This window comes from Poeciliopsis prolifica, unplaced genomic scaffold (assembly GCF_027474105.1).
Source record: "Poeciliopsis prolifica strain line A6 unplaced genomic scaffold, Auburn_PproV2 SCAFFOLD001, whole genome shotgun sequence".
Classification (NCBI taxonomy): Eukaryota; Metazoa; Chordata; class Actinopteri; order Cyprinodontiformes; family Poeciliidae; genus Poeciliopsis; species Poeciliopsis prolifica.
Window position 1 is genome coordinate 21742836 of NW_026562376.1, and position 23190 is coordinate 21766025.

General features: G+C 41.4%; 1 protein-coding gene across 8 annotated transcripts in view; it reads left to right on the plus strand.

Moving 5' to 3' along the window:
* The window catches only part of LOC129356580 (AP-3 complex subunit beta-2), a 61223-nt gene extending 39364 nt beyond the window's left edge, over positions 1 to 21859 (plus strand). For 7 of the 8 annotated variants that reach the window (XM_055026404.1, XM_055026464.1, XM_055026519.1 and 4 more), the window contains 4 exons: positions 71 to 155; positions 829 to 926; positions 7157 to 7295; positions 9096 to 9603. In XM_055026404.1, coding sequence (XP_054882379.1) covers positions 71 to 155; positions 829 to 926; positions 7157 to 7295; positions 9096 to 9222 — 449 coding nt within the window. In that variant the 3' untranslated portion in view covers positions 9223 to 9603. Of the gene's footprint in view, positions 1 to 70; positions 156 to 828; positions 927 to 7156; positions 7296 to 9095; positions 9604 to 21406 lie in introns of those variants that run through there. The other variant, XM_055026571.1, reaches the window with a different exon arrangement.
* The last annotated feature ends 1331 nt before the right edge of the window (positions 21860 to 23190 follow it).

Here is a 23190-nt window from a genome sequence, read left to right on the forward strand (position 1 = left end):
CGCTCACGTGTTTCGATTTTTTCTCTCCAGACTTTTAATCAACGTCATTTACGCTTTTGCGTGTCGACAGAGTCGCTGCCAGCCGGCGAGACGGCCACGGCGGTTCTGGGCATTGATTTCTGTGACTCGACACAAGCTGCAAACTTCCAGCTGTGGTGAGCTGGTGTCCCTGTTCCCTCAGCTTCACGTTCTTACACTCGATTTCAAAACACAGCGGGAACGTCTGTAGCAAAACTATCAGCTTTTCTAATAGTTATTTTTGACGTTTGCATAGCAAGAGCATTTCTCGAAGCAATTCTCACAAACAGCAAGACACCGTGCGTTTCTTTCTCATAAGCCACAGTTTATCTCTCAAAATTAAATATCTGACATTTTTTCATTGTTTATGAATAAGATGATAAGATTGACTAGTCATTTTTTAAAAGTGTATCCTGGTGGGACACTCCAGAGTACGTGTCGTAAACTAAGACTGAAGTTTTGATGATCAGGTTGAAAGAGATCAACGGCTAAAGACAGGCCAAGATTAACATTTATGCTTTTACTGCAATTTGGTTGGCAGATCATTTTTATGATTCAGAAAGGAAAGGACAAAAACAAAAGTAGAATTGGGAGCATAAGACAATCTCCTCAACTGTCTTAAGAGTTGGACCCCGGGAGCTTTTTACCCTGTGTGCGAGTTCATGTCTATGCACAACCCGAGGCTCCGTTTGTCCCATTGAAAGAAACAAAAAGAAAAAAAGTACCACTTCTACGCCTGAATCTATTTTCTTTGCAAAATAAAACCAACGCTGATCAAAAATCAATAAATCTATCGTCGTCTTTCTGCAGCACGCACACCAGGAAGTTCTTCGTGTCCATCCAGCCGCCAGTCGGAGAGCTGATGAGGCCGGTCTTCCTCACAGAGAACGAGTTCAAAAGAGAGCAAGGTGAGCGTTCCTTTAAAGTGCAGTAATATGTTCCTCTGCCATTGATGCTGAGGCGTAGCGAGGCTTTTTATCTCATTATTATAACTAAACACCATGTACATCAACCTGTCAATGAGACTAGGCACTGAAATTAGCCAATTGCCTGCAGTCTCTCTCTCTCTCTCTCTGTCTCTCCTCTCTCTCCCTCTCTCTCTCTCTCTCTCTTCTCTCTCTCTCTCTCGTGTGTTTGAATTTAAACAAAATAATAAATAAAGAAGTTGTTAATAGAGGTTGTAAAACAATAAAAGGAGCATTTCTGTCATCGACTGACATGCAGTGTGGACAAAATGCTGATCTATGCAGGGTCTCCCTCAGTGCATTATAAGCCTGGCGGGCTGCCAGGCTGTACTTGACCCCCTCCAACAGGGTAAATATTGTTTGTTCATTTAGTTTAGTACATCAGCAACAGTCACAGCTATGTTTATATCTAATAAGAAGTTCTATCTTCTTAAAAAAGATAGCAGCATTTGATTATGCAGACAAAACCTACAGAAAGACTAGTTTTATTTAGTGTACTGCCATGTTTTCTTTTTTTTTTTTCATTGAAGACAGAAACACAACTGGTGAACTTCTCTACCCCCAGACTTAGCGAGTTTTCCAGTGGAAATCCCACTGTGTATGGGATGATATGAAGAAACTGATTGACTGAGCCCATAAAGCATAACGTCTCCTTCCTTTAAAAAATGGCCTAAGTCATTTTTTGCCAAAAGTGATTTTTGAAAAAAAAAAAACAACAACCTCCCTATCCCCCATCCTTTCCATAACCAAAGAAATAAGATATTTTGGTGAAAAACGTTTTAGGGCATTATTTTAGGATGGTGATGACAAGGTCCAATGGCTCCAGTTAGAAACAGAAACTGCTTTAAAGGTGAAGTTACTCTTAAAGTGTGGCTGCCTGAATCATGCTGTAGCCTGAACCTCTGCAGTAAACATGTAGTAAACGTGTCCTCCTCTCCATATGACCCCTCATAGAGAAGCCTTTTCAGACAGTGGGTAAGTTGGCTTTGACAGGTTTGTTGTTCCCAGCTGTCTGTGTGTCCGCCTGCTTTACAACAAACCTCTGAACTCCCACTTCCCCACCATCGTCCCCCCTTCCCTGAGACGTGACCCCTGACCCCTTCCTGCCTTGGTAGTCGCACCGCAGCTGCATCTCCAGGTCTGGAGCTGCTGACCTGCTGATCACAGGAATGACTGGAAATGCTCATCCACTGATCATGATTCAGTTCTGTTTGAGCACAAAGCGAATGACAAAAAATACTCTGAACCACCGATCAAAGCTGTGCTGTTGTTGGTCTGAGCTGTTTCTGTGCAGAGAAACTGATTTAGTTTCGGCTCATTTGGCTTTTTACTTAAGTGTTTGTAGTTTACATTTGAGAAGCAGCTTGGAAATGTATTGGAAGGGAGAGGTCTACCATCAATCCCCTTCGGTGTTCAGTGGGAAGCATCGCTGCATTCCAGTTTGTACCGTTTGTTTGTTATTCCTGGTTTACTGAGCACAACTAAAATCCTAATCTGCAGCGGGATTTAAAGGTAGTCATGCAGAAGCCACGTTGCTGGGCTGTAAATACAGTATGTGTGCTGCATGTAATACTGCATGTCCAAATTTGGTAGACATCTAGAACTCTTTACATATATATTTAGATATATTCTGGTCGTACGTTATTTCAGTGCTTTTGTTTCTCAATGGTGAGATGTTAGAAATGACTAAACCTCTCACAATAAGTAACACATCAATTGATAAGTGTTAAATCAGTCGTTGAAGAAAAGCTCACTTAATATTGTTGAAAAAACGCTGTAAACATTTGATACCTGTACAAAGTAGTTAGCTTGCACTACCTGATGCTTTTACCTGTTTTCTGTCCATCTTAAGTCCAGAGCAGACTAGCTTTTTTTTGCTGTTGTTGCTTTTGCCACCACTAGATGATCAATATATAACAAACCTGATTGTCTTTGCTGGTGCAAAATAATATTAGTTACTGTGGAGAAAAACAAAACATATTTTAGAGTGTAATTTTAGAATTTTCAAAAAATCGTCAGAATTTTTCAGCCTTTTTTCAACAGATGATAAAAAATCATTTGATGCAGTAATTTTATTTAGAAGCGCACTTCCATGAATGGCCAGCAGATGGCGGTGCTCTAGGACTGGTTGCTTATCAACTCCCATAGGAAAAGAATGTTTTTCCAATGGTATCATTGAAATCAGCAGTGATGTCATAACTCTATGACACCACAAAGGAATCTCTCTCTTGAATTCAGCTCACTGACAGAGTTTTGTCAGACCTGTTCCACATTTCGATTGCAGCAGATCACTCTACAAAACACGTTCGAAAGTCACTGAGACAAGCGGGATATCGATTGCAGATATCGCACGCCTTTTACAGCAAGAATACCGACATGAAGCACCAACAAATTGCATGTCAACATGAAGCTTTTCCATCTAAGCTTTCATGGGTCGACATAGTGGACCTCAACGTCCAGGTCGACTACGACGCCGTCGTTTTTCCTTTTGAGGACGACAGCGACAGCCCCTTTGAGCCGGAAGGTGTACCATCAGAGAACCAGGGGGAATCAAGTCCTTCCGGCGACTTTGAGAATACAACATCTTCAGAAGTCGAGCAGAAAACAACTCGGTCTGCTGGCTTCCAGATCAACCCCTCAGTGGAAGTCGAGGACGAGACAAACCAACACGTCTTCGACCTCACAAAGCAGGTGGATGATCTAAAAAAGAGTTACAGAGCAAGATCTTTGATCTCCATGAGGAACGAGAACAAAGGATTGCCTATCAGGCTCAAGTCCAATCCCAGCAGGACGAAATTCAAAGACTGCAAAACCTGTTACAGAAAGAACGTCACCAGCAAGTCAAACAAGATCGTGACAGAAAGGTGCCGGAGACGACAGGTAGCTCAAGGGCTTCTTGCTCGACCAAAGTGACAGCTGACAAGGACCTTCTTCGCCAGCTCGATTACTTCAAGTGGGAGGCTGTAAAACATGCCTCCCACAATAAAGGCCTCATTGAAGTAATGGTCGAAGAGTACAGAGTGAGGCTGAAATATGAGGAACAGCTCAAACATCACGCAGAGCAAGCTTCTAAATTCGTAGAACAAGAGGCAACAGTGAAGTCTTTGCAAGATCAGGTTGCAGACCTGAAGCTCAAGTTAAAACTTGCTATGGAAACTAACCATCCTGAAGTCGCCACCCGACCAGAGACCCCCCTGCAAACAGAGGAGTCCAGGGACAGGCAGACCTTGAACCAACCGGAGGTCTCCATCCATAGCCCGGTTGCCTTTGCACCGACCCACATCCAGGTTGCAAAGAGAGGAGACCACGCAAACCCAGACCTCCACACAAACCTGGAGGTCCGAGGACAGACAGACGACCATGCAACCAACCTCCACCGGTTGCATGGAGGGCCTTCGAGTTGGCATTGGCAGGAAGGGCAAGCTAATCCCGGCTCGGCCTTTGCGGCGACCCACACTCGGGTACTAACCTCGGTCACAACACAAACCCAGGTTAGGCTAAAACTCTGCATTAATTAATTGATTAATTGGTCTTTCTAAATTGTCCTAAGATGTCCTAAGACATTAGACTACTAGTCTAATGCAGCTATGCAATTGGCAGAAATATAACCTGATATTATATAAACACTGTTCAGGTAAAATCACTCAGTCAGGTTTATTCATGCATTGTGCACAATGCAGAGAGCTCATAAGACGATCAATAATCAAGCCAGTCTGGATGCAAAGCTCACAAAACTCTCCCAGGCAGAGACTAACACCTAAGTTTTATGCAAGGATAAGGAATCAAAATCCCTCGACTGAACATCCGAGGACTATTTGGGTTAAATGTACGAGATTGGATGGTTGCACGGGAACCAGGCCGACTCGCACCTTGATTTGATTCCTTATCCTTGCATGAAACTTAGGTGTTTGTCTTTGCCTGGGAGAGTTTTGTGAGCTTTGCATCCAGACTGGCTTGATTATTGATCGTCTTATGAGCTCTCTGCATTGTGCACAATGCATGAATTAACCTGATTGAGTGATTTTACTTGAACAGTGCTTGGAAGTATTTTTTTTCCCCACAACAATTCCTATTAACTAAAACTTAATTTGGATCTAACCTCTAAACGTTACCCAAATGAATGAGTCCATCATATTAGGACCAGGCTTTGGTCCTAATATGATGGACTAATGAAGTGTTTCTCACTTCCCCTCCTCAGGTGGATCACCTGCCCTGCATGTTTTAGGGGGCCTGAGGAGAGGAACTGAGAAACACTGACCTAATGTGACACTGGACATATAAAGGTGCGTTCACACCAAATGCGTTTTGAGCATCAGGTGCGTCTGGTTTGCATTCAGTCTATGTGGAGGCGCTTTGAGCGTCTAGCGCGGCGCAATTTGAACCGTTTGGAGCGTTTGACACGTCCAGCGCATCCAACACTCCACATAGACTTTGAATATAAACCGGCCTGACGCTCAAAACGGGTTTGATGTGAATGGACCAGTAGAATGTTCGGTTCCACTGGCAACAATGACATCAGCAGTGATGACATCACTTTTGATGCATCAAATGAATCTCTCTCCTGAGTGAAGCACACAGGCTGTTTTTACAACCCGTTCCTGTTTCAGACTTTTAAGTTCTAAGTTGTGAATCTTCTACATGTTAAAATTATCTGAAGGCAGAATAAATCCAGTACAGATTCACATTCTCAGGTAAGAGAGACTCACCTGGTATGAAGTTCATTTTTCAGTACTGGAATTACACCCAAGTTAAATTAGTTTAATCAAAGGACATCATGAATATGTGAGCGTGTGCTGAGTTCTATAAAATACTTTGTTCATTCAAGTTTCCCCTGCAATTATTCCTTTGGCTTGTTTGGGTTTTTTCCTTGCCGATCAGCCTCATTCTTTGTCCTCTTAGTTTTCAGACGTTTCCTCGTCTTTTACTCAGCATGTGACACAACCTGCTCACAACAACGTTCGTGTTATAACTCATGTCCCGTCTGCAAACACTCTTTCAGTTTGAGACGTGCGTTTGTCTAACCACAGTTGTATCTTTTTTACTGTGCAAGAGTTTAAACTTTAGAAACTTCCTAAAAGGATTGTTTGGAAGTGCAATATTACCTCTGAAGAGGCTTCCAAATGATATTCCTACAGATATTTCTAAGTTTTTTATTGACTTTATTATGATTCTGTTACTTTGTGACATGAACGAAACTTTCAAGACGCTCACCACAAACCCACAGTAAAGAAACACGTCGGGGCATTTTTAAAATAATGAGAGATAAAGTGGAGAAAAGGTATTGGAGGAAATTTATGTAAGAGGAAATGTATAGCTAGTTAGAAAAATTACAATACAGCTGTAAAAGAAAGAGATTTGTGTTTTTCTGTGCTACTTTAAAACAATGAAATCATCAAAGGACTCAGTTCAGACAAAACTATTTCTGTGAAATACAGAGTTTGACTGCAGCTTAACATCAAAGTGGAGATGTAAATCTATAAATCCTTCTCTACAGCATTGCACAATTTCTGAAAACGTTCAGGTTTCCAATAAAAGATCGGACTGACATTGCTCATTGTTTTGGTTTTCCATCTCTGCCATCAAATCCTCTTCTGATGAGAAGTCCTATTGATACCTCTGGTTGACAGATTTCTATGTTCCCAGTTTTAGTTTTAGACAGACTTGTCTTAATCGGTGAAATCATTTCCTCACTGATAAACAGATCTCTAGTTTAGGTCGACTCAGACCACAAACACCTGGATCTGAACAAACCTGTGAAGTGATGTCAGTAACGTGTTACTGTCGTCGGTCGGACCACTTTTTGTCAGTGACTAGTAATCTAACATGTTGCTATTTCAAATCCAGTAGTCAGACTACAGTTACTTATCAAAATCACTTCTTTTAATGCAGTTTTGTTTATAACATCTTAGTTACTGTTGTTTATTTGGTTCCAGTGTTAAATGTTATTTTGAAATTAAAGTTTTTTCTTAATTTTGAGGGGGCGCACGCACATTATTGTGCATTATTATTATTATTTTAGTGAAAAATGGCCTCCAGACGAATGCTATTATTTCATCACCCCAATTTCTGGGACAGTTTATCGTCCAGCAGGATTTCTTGTTGTGACAGGCCTGGAAACGACTAACCGATCGGCTTTTCTTTTTTCGTCCCCTGCGGTGCTGACACTCTTCCAGGTCAGCTGATGGGAATGAATGAGATCACAGAGAAGCTAACTCTAGACGCCAAGTGTCGGAACGAGCACGCCATCGTCCAGAGAGTGACCACGGCCGCCAACCTCAGCCGCGTTCCCTGCGGCTCAGACAAAGAGTGCAGGTAGGGGGATCGGCGCCTCATTGTGCAGTAAGTCGTTCAAATGAGACGCATAATCAGCTTTCAAATCTCAGGATATAGTCAATAGTAACAGCATCTTTGTCCAGTCCGCAGAATATAATAACAGTAATGACAGTTTGAGTGTTGAATTAACTTTTTAATGAGGCTTCAAACTTCAAATCGCTAATAGTCGTGCTCTGTACTCTTCACAATCGAAAGCTGACATGGCTGCAGATTAGGAGGGTTGAATTTCCAAATAATTTGAAAAGAAATCTGTGGCAAATGATATTCAGTTGGCTGCATTCTCCGCTTTAGCCATTAGATGTCACTATCCTTGAATTAGTATGTCTTCAAGCAAGCCATACTAACAGATGTGAATACACTTTAAGATTCTCCCTCTGTTTATTGCCTTTACAGCTGAGTAAGCAAAGAACCGTCTCAAGTTTTGTAAGTTGAGGAGTTAGCCCGGACCGACTCGGCTGTTCTGTTGAGTCTTTAGCATAATATCTATTTTAATTTTAAAAATGCAGTTGTATTGGAGAAGTTCGATTCAGAAAAAATGTTCCATATTGTTATAGTGCTGTTTATTTTCATGTCCATACTTGAAATCTATAAAAGAAGCAAAACAAACAGACTATGACCATCAATACATGTTCTTGTTCAATAACGACAACAAAGTTCAAGTAAAGTATGTTTTTAGAGAGCTAATAGACCAGCACCCCAACCCAATTTAAAAGAGCTCAGTGGTAGCTAATCTGTAATTAGCCACAGCAGCAGCTGTGATCAAAAAAATGACAGGAAATGATAGGAATTGTTACTACAGTGGTGACTGGTGCATTAACAGTTTTATGCTAACAACTGTTGCTACAATGCTGTCTGCTTGCTAGCTCAGCTGTTTCTGTTGAGCTGATGGTACAAGAAAGGTCACTTCCAATACACCTGATATAGTAAAACCAACAATACAGAAATACAAAGAAAATTGGGCCTGATCAGAAGATTCTAAATAAAATAAATGTTTAATCCGTCACTCAAAGCAATCACTGGAGGCATGTTTCACAGTTAAAGATTTTTAGCACTTTTTATCTATATTTATGAACCTATTTTTGACTTTATTTCCTTTTAACTCTTATTGCAAAATAAGACATGAAATCTATTTATACATTTTAATCTTGTTGCAGAAGAAGACGTTAAATCAACATCCATTCATTTTTTGCTTGTGTTTTTAACGATGGGTTCCACTCGCGTTTTCACTCTTCATAAACTTCTTCACCTTCAACGCATACACTCTTCTGCGAAAGGATGCTGTTCACTCCGTCCGTTCCCATGTTTCCTCTGAGGAGGAACACATCCGTTTGCTAATCATCACTCCTTTTTTTTTTTTTTGTCATTGTTGACAGAAAGGCGAACTGATTTCTGTAGAAATCACGCTCTGGTCGTCCCCTAAACATGCAATCAGTCTGTAAGATGTTACCTGCTGCAACGCAGCGCAAACTCAGAAAATCAATGCGGTTGATGATGGAAATACTAATTGGTTTGGAAGACGGAAAAGACCTGATAGTGAATCATTCATGTCTCGATTTGAACCACAGGGTTATGGGTTGAATTCCCAGTTGGGGTCCTTCTCTTTCCTGAGAACTGGAACTGAGAAACACTGAAAGATCAGTTTTGGGTTTTTTGCCTCCATCTTGAGAATTTATCTAATTTTTGCATCTGAGTCGACATCCTGGTAACCGACGTCCATCTCACTCTCGCTCTGTGTTTTCAACCTTACTTCTGCTCTGTTTTTTGCTGCTTTGACCTCAGTCCTCCTGTTCCTCCTCCTGAACATCCTGCCCACAGGTTTGGGCAGAACGGTGACCAGCGGCAGCCTGGTGCTGGTCACTGTGACGACCAGAGAGGAGGGCGCCGCCCAGCTGACGATCAACTGTGAGAAAATGGTGATCGGCACCATGCTGGTTAAGGACATCCTGCTGGCCCTGACGCAGTGACGACAAGCGGACGCCCGGCTCCACTTGTGCCCCCCTCACTCCAGCCACCCCGCGGATTTTGTTTAGGACTGCGTTCTCCAACAAGCCACGTTGGACAGGAAGCTTCCAGAGTGTGAAAAGATAATGAGCCATGCATCTGAAGAGTGACAGAGAAGACATCGAATTGTAGCATAATCATCGTTTAGCTGCTCACTAAACCACTTACTGGTTTCCAGTTTAAGTATGGAAGCAAAATGGACGTAAATGTTTGGAGGTTCTCTGCTCATTGTCCACATTAAAAGTTTTGTTTCAGGTGAAATAAAAAAACACAAAATGCTACCAAAACCGAAGTTTTGTGGTGTGACCAGATAAACCGGGCATCCAGAGACAAGTAGAAACTGAATTTAGAGGCCCAGCTCGCATGGGTCCGGTTCTGATTTCTGTTCTACAACAGTGAAGCAGTTTTCATGTTGCTTTTTCATCCATTCACTCTTCAGTCCTGACTTTGTTTCCGTTAATCCTCGGTTTTAAGCTGGTGAAGTTAGTGACCGAGAGGAAAAGCTAAAGCTGTCGGTCTTTAACCTGGGACCGCTTTAGCCGTGCTCTGGAAATTGATTTGAATTTCTTCCACATTAATATCTACTGTGGCTACGCAGCTGTCACAGTTTAGCTAGATCCAAAAACGCACTAGAACTAAATTACTTTTATCTGTTTGAAGAAAAAAAACAAACCGTGTCATGCCAGTATGAAATCAGAACACTGGTCAATTATAACTAGATAGACATACAAGCATTGTCGTGGTGTCAAAGTGGATTTGTAAAACTCATTAATCGACTTAACCGCTAAGTCGGATATTTAAAGGAAATCTCAAATTTGTTGCTTACCTAAAAATACTGCAATCAATTCATGTCAAGGTAGCATTTTGTTCAAAACTGTTTGGGTTTAAGGAAAACATTTTGAAATTGCATTTAAAAGTCATTTGCAAGACCTTTTTTTTGTTTGTTTGTCTAAATCACATTCAAGTCAGAGGTCATGCGGCTTATTTTTGTGAAACTTGAGAGCTCCATGGAAAATGTTCGTTTGTCTTTTTTGCCCTCGGAGACAAAGTCAGGAGCAGAGGCAGCACATCATGTCAGATGCAGCCAGTCGTGGAGAGAGTACATGTTCGCAAACATTTTGTTTCGGTTGCCATTAATCCTAAACCATCCGATGATCGCGTCAGAGTCACAACGAGGAATGTAGAGGTAATGAAATATCCCCCAACCAAAAGGAGGCGGTTTTCGCAGAAAACAGCAAATTCACACCTGGTCGTTCCTTTCATCTCCAATGGCTTTCACATAGACAAAGTATGGTTTATCATGCCCTGTGTGTGGTTGTGAATTGTAATCTTGAGGTATTGCAAGTTTATTTATTGTACAAATAAAAATTAAAGCTTACCGTCTTCTCTCTTGTATCGTGTTTTATACCGTAACCCGGAAACTTGTTTACAAGTTTTTGTGTAAAAGGAAAAAGAAAAGGTAAATTCAGCAGCAGGAGCCTCTGGGCACAACTAGACATTAAACCTATACGCATATTTTGTTTTCAGACTGGCTGGGGGGTGAGGGTGGGCAAAATCCTATTTATAGTTTTCCAGAGACTAGAAACAAAACACGCACAAATTGGAAGCGTTTTTTTTTTTTTTTTTTTTGTGTACTGTTGTAAGCATTAAACAATCAACCATATAGCGGAGACACATTGTTGATGTTGTCATTATAAAATAACTTGCAATTAAGTTTTGGCAAAGATCAATATGATTTCACATAATTGTTGTTGTTAAATAGTAATAAAATAGTTACTTTTAATGCAACTTAGTCTCTAAATCAAGTAGTCAGTAATCTAACTAAGTTACTTTTTCAAGAGTAATCAGTAATCCGATTAGTTACTTTTCCAAAGTAACTTTGCCATCACTGATAGTGAAACACTTTAGCGCAACTCTTTAGTTCATTCATTCGTCCCGCTTCCCGTTGCTGCTCCGGTTTAAAGGAAACGCTGTTTATGATACAGGGACATAAATCGTGTGAATTCAGACAAAGTCGCTCGTTTGATTCACACGTCAGGAGGGAGACACAGAGACCTCGCCGCTCTCTTCGCTCTCCGAGCCGCTGGCCGAGTCCGACTCTGGAAAGGAACAGAAGATGTTTGCTCTGAGGGAAAGTATTTCATCAAAACATTTTTGCAGATGTGGAACACAGATTTCTTCTGTTATTTTGTTTGACTTATTGCTCCAAGCACATATTTAGGGACAAGTCGTCCATAATTACGATCAGTCACTTTGTGTCTCTAACATTTAGTTGAATCGAACGAGCTGAAGTGGAGCTGCTTAAACGTTTTTAGTGACATCAGAACAATTTGTAGAAGCAACTGAAGCCTTTAGTTTGCTTTCAGTCCAGAGAGACGTCTTGCGTCAACTCATCAGCTCAAACCAACCAGATGTTTTATGTTGTTATCCGTTTATCTTCATATGCAAAACTTTGATAATCAGTTTGGTTATGTTTTCAGAGAAGCACTACAAATGTATTGGTTTCTCTTAACAAATGAATAAAATATTTGATTAAATCCATCTTTAAAAAAAAAGAGGTGCTCACTTCATTAATGTTAAGTTATGTAAAAAAAAGTCAATACTTCAGTTACGATGTCAAAAAAGCCGCGTCTCAGTGAATGTTTATGTTTCCTGAACTTTATTGTCATTTTGAAGACATCACTAAATAAGAGTTTGACATTTCCTCCCGTTATTGTGGCAAAGCAATAATAGAAAATGATTTCTGTTTATCAAACACCAGAGAGGTTTGGTCTGATTTAACTTCAGACAGGGAAGGAAAAAAAAGGTGCAGGTGTATTTTTATTCTGCGTCTGTAAACTTCTGTCTTGAACAGCGAAGGCATCAACAGCTCGTTTTACATTGTTTTGTAACCTCTGACCTGTCTGTGCTCCCTGCACAGACTTTAGCTCAGCAATGTCCTCGACTCACAGCAGATCCACCAACGTCCGTTTTGATAAAAGGCGTCACGACGCCACGCAGAGGTTAAAGGTTACCGCTGTCAGCAGACTCGGTCGGGCCGGACTCGCCCTCTGAGTCGGAGTAGAACGGCTTCTCAACTTTCTTCTCCTTCCTCTTCTCCCGGCTGCTGCATTTGGTCCATTCGGGCACCTGGCGGACAGAAACGGAGCCCGGTGAGTTTTTATTTCAGCCACAGTGGACGGGAACAAAAAATAAATAAATGATAATAATAATAAAAGAAATAACCCTCAGCAAAAAAAGCACAGACGTGGGCAGAGGAGCATGGCCATGAATGCCTCTGCCTGGGCGTGATGCAGCCAAATGAAGCCATCCATCGCTGCTGCTGATCTGCTTTTACACAGTGGGGCCCCCGAGGGAGGGGCCTGGGGGGCCATGGCCCCCTTTTGAAAAATGCTGGCCCCCTCCCTCTAGAGAATCATGTTCAGCTTGTAAAAAGGTACATAGAGTCGTCTTTTTTCAACAAGACAGCAAATAAATTAATCAAATTAATAGGTTGGTCTGGCCACCCCTGTGCAAATTTCTGAGGCTGCTGCTGCTTTTACTACGACTGAGTATTATGGCCATAGTTAGAAAAATTAAAATATAAGCATGAGAATAAAGTCATAATAAAACGACGATGAAATAGTTCGGAAAATATAATGAGAATAAAGTCACAGCAGATCTATTCTCGTAATACTATGACGTTATTCTCGTAGTATTATAGCTTCATTCTCGTACTTTTATATATTTCATTTTCCTAGCGTGGCCTTAATACGCCGACGTATTTTACGTCTTCCTGCGAAAAAAAAAAAAAAAAAAAGAAAGAAAATGAATTCAATCCGGATGCTTCTTTATGCCAAATGAGACGAGCACCAGGTGATGCCTTCATGACCAAGTTGCATAAATGGCTTTCTTTCAATACAGGGAGCGTTTTCATTATCAGAAGTGATGTCTTTCAGGACTTACCCTCCTACCCTTTCTGTTTTTCTTCCCAGAGAAAGCAATCTGCTCTTTCCCTGTCCGCGCTCATTGACCGGAGATCTTCGGTAATGACCGCGGACATCTCCTGGTTTCAAAATCACTCCTTCTAACGCGTCTCGACATGCCTGACGAGCCGGGGTTCTGTTCATCTGTGCTACCCGTAAATCCGTCCTACCTCGTGGTCATGCGAAATCTGCTTACTCAGCAGATTTCCTTGACATACGTCCCCCTGTGGAAGTTTTGTTTCATGAGTTTTGTTTCGTCAAAGACGACAGTCAGCTTTATTTCATTAATTTCACACCTGGCTTTCATTGAGCTGCTGTTTTGCTTCATGTTTCCACTTCACATGACAGGCAGCTTAGAAATGGCTTTAGTTACTACTGTAAACAAGTCATGGTTTGGCGGTTAATCAGGACAAAATACGTTGTTTTGTGGGCTATTTTGTCCCTATATTTTAAAAATATTTTAGTTTAATTACACTCTTTTTTTATTATCAAACTTCGCTAAGTAGATGTCAGCGATACTCTGTGGGATTCAAGCTGTGTGATAGCCAAGTAATGTTATTTGATCATCTCCGACCTTTTCATCGACACAATGACCTGCGCAGTTCAGTGGACACACTGTGGCTGCGTTGGACAGTCTGTCATACGATGAATCGGTGATCTGAGTCGGTCTGTGTTTAATTCAATTCCAGCAAAAACGTGTTTTCCTCGTCTGATACTGTTTTATGTTTAACAACACCTTTGTATTGGAGATATGTTTTTAACAGGTAAGGATATTCAGTTAGAAACAGAAATTGCTTTAAAGGTGAAGTTACTCTTAAAGTGTGGCTGCCTGAATCATGCTGTAGCCTGAACCTCTGCAGTAAACATGTAGTAAACGTGTCCTCCTCTCCATATGACCCCTCATAGAGAAGCCTTTTCAGACAGTGGGTAAGTTGGCTTTGACAGGTTTGTTGTTCCCAGCTGTCTGTGTGTCCGCCTGCTTTACAGCAAACCTCTGAACCCCACTTCCCCACCATCGTCCCCCCCTTCCCTGACCCCTGACCCCTTCCTGCCTTGGTAGTCGCACCGCAGCTGCATCTCCAGGTCTGGAGCTGCTGACCTGCTGATCACAGGAATGACTGGAAATGCTCATCCACTGATCATGATTCAGTTCTGTTTGAGCACAAAGCGAATGACAAAAAATACTCTGAATCCACCGATCAAAGCTGTGCTGTTGTTGGTCTGAGCTGTTTCTGTGCAGAGAAACTGATTTAGTTTCGGCTCGGTTTGGCTTTTTACTTAAGTGTTTGTAGTTTACATTTGAGAAGCAGCTTGGAAATGTATTGGAAGCTGAGAGGTCTACCATCAATCCCCTTCGGTGTTCAGTGGGAAGCATCGCTGCATTCCAGTTTGTACCGTTTGTTTGTTATTCCTGGTTTACTGAGCACAACTAAAATCCTAATCTGCAGCAGGATTTAAAGGTAGTCATGCAGAAGCCACGTTGCTGGGCTGTAAATACAGTATGTGTGCTGCATGTAATACTGCATGTCCAAATTTGGTAGACATCTAGAACTCTTTACATATATATTTATATATATTCTGGTCGTACGTTATTTCAGTGCTTTTCTTTCTCAATGGTGAGATGTTAGAAATGACTAAACCTCTCACAATAAGTAACACATCAATTGATGAGTGTTAAATCAGTCGTTGAAGAAAAGCTCACTTAATATAAAAACGCTGTAAACATTTGATACCTGTACAAAGTAGTTAGCTTGCACTACCTGATGCTTTTACCTGTTTTCTGTCCATCTTAAGTCCAGAGCAGACTAGCTTTTTTTGTTGTTGTTGCTTTTGCCACCACTAGATGATCAATATATAACAAACCTGATTGTCTTTGCTGGTGCAAAAGAATATTAGGGTTACTGTGGAGAAAAACAAAACATATTTTAGAGTTTAATTTTAGAATTTTCAAAAATCGTCAGAATTTTTCAGCCTTTTTTCAACAGATGATAAAAAATCATTTGATGCAGTAATTTTATTTAGAAGCGCACTTCCATGAGTGGCCAGCAGATGGCGGTGCTCTAGGACTGGTTGCTCATCAACTCCCATAGGAAAAGAATGTTTTTCCAATGGTATCATTGAAATCAGCAGTGATGTCATAACTCTATGACACCACAAAGGAATCTCTCTCTTGAATTCAGCTCACTGACAGAGTTTTGTCAGACCTGTTCCACATTTCGATTGCAGCAGATCACTCTACAAAACACGTTCGAAAGTCACTGAGACAAGCGGGATATCGATTGCAGATATCGCACGCCTTTTACAGCAAGAATACCGACATGAAGCACCAACAAATTGCATGTCAACATGAAGCTTTTCCATCTAAGCTTTCATGGGTCGACATAGTGGACCTCAACGTCCAGGTCGACTACGACGCCGTCGTTTTTTCTTTTGAGGACGACAGCGACAGCCCTTTGAGCCGGAAGGTGTACCATCAGAGAACCAGGGGGAATCAAGTCCTTCCGGCGACTTTGACCATCATCTTCAGAAGTCGAGCAGAAAACAACTCGGTCTGCTGGCTTCCAGATCAACCCCTCAGTGGAAGTCGAGGACGAGACAAACCAACACGTCTTCGACCTCACAAAGCAGGTGGATGATCTTAAAAAAGAGTTACAGAGCAAGATCTTTGATCTCCATGAGGAACGAGAACAAAGGATTGCCTATCAGGCTCAAGTCCAATCCCAGCAGGACGAAATTCAAAGACTGCAAAACCTGTTACAGAAAGAACGTCACCAGCAAGTCAAACAAGATCGTGACAGAAAGGTGCCGGAGACGACAGGTAGCTCAAGGGCTTCTTGCTCGACCAAAGTGACAGCTGACAAGGACCTTCTTCGCCAGCTCGATTACTTCAAGTGGGAGGCTGTAAAATGCCTCCCACAATAAAGGCCTCATTGAAGTAATGGTCGAAGAGTACAGAGTGAGGCTGAAATATGAGGAACAGCTCAAACATCACGCAGAGCAAGCTTCTAAATTTGTAGAACAAGAGGCAACAGTGAAGTCTTTGCAAGATCAGGTTGCAGACCTGAAGCTCAAGTTAAAACTTGCTATGGAAACTAACCATCCTGAAGTCGCCACCCGACCAGAGACCCCCCTGCAAACAGAGGAGTCCAGGGACAGGCAGACCTTGAATCAACCGGAGGTCTCCATCCATAGCCCGGTTCAGCCTTTGCACCGACCCACATCCAGGTTGCAAAGAGAGGAGACCACGCAAACCCAGACCTCCACACAAACCTGGAGGTCCGAGGACAGACAGACGACCATGCAACCAACCTCCACCGGTTGCATGGAGGGCCTTCGAGTTGGCATTGGCAGGAAGGGCAAGCTAATCCCGGCTCGGCCTTTGCGGCGACCCACACTTGGGTACTAACCTCGGTCACAATACAAACCCAGGTTAGACTAAAACTCTGCATTAATTAATTGATTAATTGGTCTTTCTAAATTGTTGTAAGATGTCCTAAGACATTAGACTACTAGTCTAATGCAGCTATGCAATTGGCAGAAATATAACCTAATATTATATGAACACTGTTCAGGTAAAATCACTCAGTCAGGTTTATTCATGCATTGTGCGCAATGCAGAGAGCTAATAAGACGATCAATAATCAAGCCAGTCTGGATGCAAAGCTCACAAAACTCTCCCAGGCAGAGACTAACACCTAAGTTTTATGCAAGGATAAGGAATCAAAATCCCTCGACTGAACATCCGAGGACTATTTGGGTTAAATGTACGAGATTGGATGGTTGCACGGGAACCAGGCCGACTCGCACCTTGATTTGATTCCTTATCCTTGCATGAAACTTCGTTGTTTGTCTTTGCCTGGGAGAGTTTTGTGAGCTTTGCATCCAGACTGGCTTGATTATTGATCGTCTTATGAGCTCTCTGCATTGTGCACAATGCATGAATTAACCTGACTGAGTGATTTTACTTGAACAGTGCTTGGAAGTATTTTTTTCCCCACAACAATTCCTAACCCTATTAACTAAAACTTAATTTGGATCTAACCTCTAAATGTTACCCAAATGAATGAGTCCATCATATTAGGACCAGGCTTTGGTCCTAATATGATGGAACTAATGAAGTGTTTCTCACTTCCCCTCCTCAGGTGGATCACCTGCCCTGCATGTTTTAGGGGGCCTGAGGAGAGGAACTGAGAAACTGACCTAATGTGACACTGGACATATAAAGGTGCGTTCACACCAAATGCGTTTTGAGCATCAGGTGCGTCTGGTTTGCATTCAGTCTATGTGGAGGCGCTTTGAGCGTCGCGCGGCGCAATTTGAACCGTTTGGAGCGTTTGACACGTCCAGCGCATCCAACTCCACATAGACTTTGAATATAAACCGGCCTGACGCTCAAAACGGGTTTGATGTGAATGGACCAGTAGAATGTTCGGTTCCAATGGTAACAATGACATCAGCAGTGATGACATCACTCTTTGATGCATCAAATGAATCTCTCTCCTGAGTGAAGCACACAGGCTGTTTTTACAAACCCGTTCCTGTTTCAGACTTTTAAGTTCTAAGTTGTGAATCTTCTACATGTTAAAATTATCTGAAGGCAGAATAAATCCAGTACAGATTCACATTCTCAGGTAAGAGAGACTCACCTGGTATGAAGTTCATTTTTCAGTACTGGAATTACACCCAAGATAAATTAGTTTAATCAAAGGACGTCATGAATATGTGAGCGTGTGCTGAGTTCTATAAAATACTTTGTTCATTCAAGTTTCCCCTGCAATTATTCCTTTGGCTTGTTTGGGTTTTTTCCTTGCCGATCAGCCTCATTCTTTGTCCTCTTAGTTTTCAGACGTTTCCTCGTCTTTTACTCAGCATGTGACACAACCTGCTCACAACAACGTTCGTGTTATAACTCATGTCCCGTCTGCCAACACTCTTTCGTTTGAGACGTGCGTTTGTCTAACCACAGTTGTATCTTTTTTACTGTGCAAGAGTTTAAACTTTAGAAACTTCCTAAAAGGATTGTTTGGAAGTGCAATATTACCTCTGAAGAGGCTTCCAAATGATATTCCTACAGATATTTCTAAGTTTTTTATTGACTTTATTATGATTCTGTTACTTTGTGACATGAACGAGACTTTCAAGACGCTCACCACAAACCCACAGTAAAGAAACACGTCGGGGCATTTTTAAAATAATGAGAGATAAAGTGGAGAAAAGGTATTGGAGGAAATTTGTGTAAGAGGAAGTGTATAGCTAGTTAGAAAAATTACAATACAGCTGTAAAAGAAAGAGATTTGTGTTTTTCTGCGCTACTTTAAAACAATAAAATCATCAAAGGACTCAGTTCAGACAAAACTATTTCTGTGAAATACAGAGTTTGACTGCAGCTTAACATCAAAGTGGAGATGTAGATCTATAAATCCTTCTCTACAGCATTGCACAATTTCTGAAAACGTTCTGCAGGTTTCCAATAAAAGATCGGACTGACATTGCTCATTGTTTTGGTTTTCCATCTCTGCCATCAAATCCTCTTCTGATGAAAGTCCTATTGATACCTCAATAGTTGACAGATTTCTATGTTCCCAGTTTTAGTTTTAGACAGACTTGTCTTAATCGGTGAAATCATTTCCTCACTGATAAACAGATCTCTAGTTTAGGTCGACTCAGACCACAAACACCTGGATCTGAACAAACCTGTGAAGTGATGTCAGTAACGTGTTTACTGTCGTCGGTCGGACCACTTTTTGTCAGTGACTAGTAATCTAACATGTTGCTATTTCAAATCCAGTAGTCAGACTACAGTTACTTATCGAAATCACTTCTTTTAATGCAGTTTTGTTTATAACATCTTAGTTACTGTTGTTTATTTGGTTCCAGTGTTAAATGTTATTTGAAATTAAAGTTTTTTCTTAATTTTGAGGGGCGCACGCACATTAATTGCATTATTATTATTATTTTAGTGAAAAATGGCCTCCAGACGGCAATGCTATTATTTCATCACCCCAATTTCTGGGACAGTTTATCGTCCAGCAGGATTTCTTGTTGTGACAGGCCTGGAAACGACTAACCGATCGGCTTTTCTTTTTTCGTCCCCTGCGGTGCTGACACTCTTCCAGGTCAGCTGATGGGAATGAATGAGATCACAGAGAAGCTAACTCTAGACGCCAAGTGTCGGAACGAGCACGCCATCGTCCAGAGAGTGACCACGGCCGCCAACCTCAGCCGCGTTCCCTGCGGCTCAGACAAAGAGTGCAGGTAGGGGGATCGGCGCCTCATTGTGCAGTAAGTCGTTCAAATGAGACGCATAATCAGCTTTCAAATCTCAGGATATAGTCAATAGTAACAGCATCTTTGTCCAGACCGCAGAATATAATAACAGTAATGACAGTTTGAGTGTTGAATTAACTTTTTAATGAGGCTTCAAACTTCAAATCGCTAATAGTCGTGCTCTGTACTCTTCACAATCGAAAGCTGACATGGCTGCAGATTAGGAGGGTTGAATTTCCAAATAATTTGAAAAGAAATCTGTGGCAAATGATATTCAGTTGGCTGCATTCTCCGCTTTAGCCATTAGATGTCACTACATCCTTGAATTAGTATGTCTTCAAGCAAGCCATACTAACAGATGTGAATACACTTTAAGATTCTCCCTCTGTTTATTGCCTTTACGGCTGAGTAAGCAAAGAACCGTCTCAAGTTTTGTAAGTTGAGGAGTTAGCCCGGACCGACTCGGCTGTTCTGTTGAGTCTTTAGCATATCGATATCTATTTTAATTTTTTAAAAATGCAGTTGTATTGGAAAAGTTTGATTCAGAAAAAAATGGTTCCATATTGTTATAGTGCTGTTTATTTTCATGTCCATACTTGAAATCTATAAAAGAAGCAAAACAAACAGACTATGACCATCAATACATGTTCTTAACAAACACTCTGGACCAATAACGACAACAAAGTTCAAGTAAAGTATGTTTTTAGAGAGCTAATAGACCAGCACCCCAACCCAATTTAAAAGAGCTCAGTGGTAGCTAATCTGTAATTAGCCACAGCAGCAGCTGTGATCAAAAAAATGACAGGAAATGATAGGAATTGTTACTACAGTGGTGACTGGTGCATTAACAGTTTTATGCTAACAACTGTTGCTACAATGCTGTCTGCTTGCTAGCTCAGCTGTTTCTGTTGAGCTGATGGTACAAGAAAGGTCACTTCCAATACAGCTGATAATAGTGAAAACCAACAATACAGAAATACAAAGAAAATTGGGCCTGATCAGAAGATTCTAAATAAAATAAAATGTTTAATCCGTCACTCAAAGCAATCACTGGAGGCATGTTTCACAGTTTTTAAAGATTTTTAGCACTTTTTATCTATATTTATGAACTATTTTTGACTTTATTACTTTTAACTCTTATTGCAAAATAAGACATGAAATCTATTTATACATTTTAATCTTGTTGCAGAAGAAGACGTTAAATCAACATCCATTCATTTTTTGCTTGTGTTTTTAACGCTGGGTTCCACTCGCGTTTTCACTCTTCATAAACTTCTTCACCTTCAACGCATACACTCTTCTGCGAAAGGATGCTGTTCACTCCGTCCGTTCCCATGTTTCCTCTGAGGAGGAACACATCCGTTTGCTAATCATCACTCCTTTTTTTTATTTTTTTGTCATTGTTGACAAAAAGGCGAACTGATTTCTGTAGAAATCACGCTCTGGTCGTCCCCTAAGACATGCAATCAGTCTGTAAGATGTTACCTGCTGCAACGCAGCGCAAACTCAGAAAATCAATGCGGTTGATGATGGAAATACTAATTGGTTTGGAAGACAAGGGAAAAGACCTGATAGTGAATCATTCATGTCTCGATTTGAACCACAGGGTTATGGGTTGAATTCCCAGTTGGGGTCCTTCTCTTTCCTGAGAACTGGAACTGAGAAACACTGAAAGATCAGTTTTGGGTTTTTTTGCCTCCATCTTGAGAATTTATCTAATTTTTGCATCTGAATCGACATCCTGGTAACCGACGTCCATCTCACTCTCGCTCTGTGTTTTCAACCTTACTTCTGCTCTGTTTTTTGCTGCTTTGACCTCAGTCCTCCTGTTCCTCCTCCTGAACATCCTGCCCACAGGTTTGCGGGCAGAACGGTGACCAGCGGCAGCCTGGTGCTGGTCACTGTGACGACCAGAGAGGAGGGCGCCGCCCAGCTGACGATCAACTGTGAGAAAATGGTGATCGGCACCATGCTGGTTAAGGACATCCTGCTGGCCCTGACGCAGTGACGACAAGCGGACGCCCGGCTCCACTTGTGCCCCCCTCACTCCAGCCACCCCGCGGATTTTGTTTAGGACTGCGTTCTCCAACAAGCCACGTTGGACAGGAAGCTTCCAGAGTGTGAAAAGATAATGAGCCATGCATCTGAAGAGTGACAGAGAAGACATCGAATTGTAGCATAATCATCGTTTAGCTGCTCACTAAACCACTTACTGGTTTCCAGTTTAAGTATGGAAGCAAAATGGACGTAAATGTTTGGAGGTTCTCTGCTCATTGTCCACATTAAAAGTTTTGTTTCAGGTGAAATAAAAAAACAAAATGCTACCAAAACCGAAGATTTTTGTGGTGTGACCAGATAAACCGGGCATCCAGAGACAAGTAGAAACTGAATTTAGAGGCCCAGCTCGCATGGGTCCGGTTCTGATTTCTGTTCTACAACAGTGAAGCAGTTTTCATGTTGCTTTTTCATCCATTCACTCTTCAGTCCTGACTTTGTTTCCGTTAATCCTCGGTTTTAAGCTGGTGAAGTTAGTGACCGAGAGGAAAAGCTAAAGCTGTTCGATCTTTAACCTGGGACCGCTTTAGCCGTGCTCTGGAAATTGATTTGAATTTCTTCCACATTAATATCTACTGTGGCTACGCAGCTGTCACAGTTTAGCTAGATCCAAAAAGCACTAGAACTAAATTACTTTTATCTGTTTGAAGAAAAAAAACAAACCCTGTCATGCCAGTATGAAATCAGAACACTGGTCAATTATAACTAGATAGACATACAAGCATTGTCGTGGTGTCAAAGTGGATTTGTAAAACTCATTAATCGACTTAACCGCTAAGTCGGGATATTTAAAGGAAATCTCAAATTTGTTGCTTACCTAAAAATACTGCAATCAATTCATGTCAAGGTAGCATTTTGTTCAAAACTGTTTGGGTTTGAGGAAAACATTTTGAAATTTGCATTTAAAAGTCATTTGCAAGGACCTTTTTTTTGTTTGTTTGTCTAAATCACATTCAAGTCAGAGGCTCATGCGGCTTATTTTTGTGAAACTTGAGAGCTCCATGGAAAATGTTCGTTTGTCTTTTTGCCCTCGGAGACAAAGTCAGGAGCAGAGGCAGCACATCATGTCAGATGCAGCCAGTCGTGGAGAGAGTACATGTTCGCAAACCTTTTGTTTCGGTTGCCATTAATCCTAAAACCATCCGATGATCGCGTCAGAGTCACAACGAGGAATGTAGAGGTAATGAAATATCCCCCAACCAAAAGGAGGCGTTTTCGCAGAAAACAGCAAATTCACACCTGGTCGTTCCTTTCATCTCCAATGGCTTTCACATAGACAAAGTATGGTTTATCATGCCCTGTGTGTGGTTGTGAATTGTAATCTTGAGGTATTGCAAGTTTATTTATTGTACAAATAAAAGATTAAAGCTTACCCGTCTTCTCTCTTGTATCGTGTTTTATACCGTAACCCGGAAACTTGTTTACAGTTTTTGTGTAAAAGGAAAAAGAAAAGGTAAATTCAGCAGCAGGAGCCTCTGGGCACAACTAGACATTAAACCTATACGCATATTTTGTTTTCAGACTGGCTGGGGGGTGAGGGTGGGCAAAATCCTATTTATAGTTTTCCAGAGACTAGAAACAGAAAC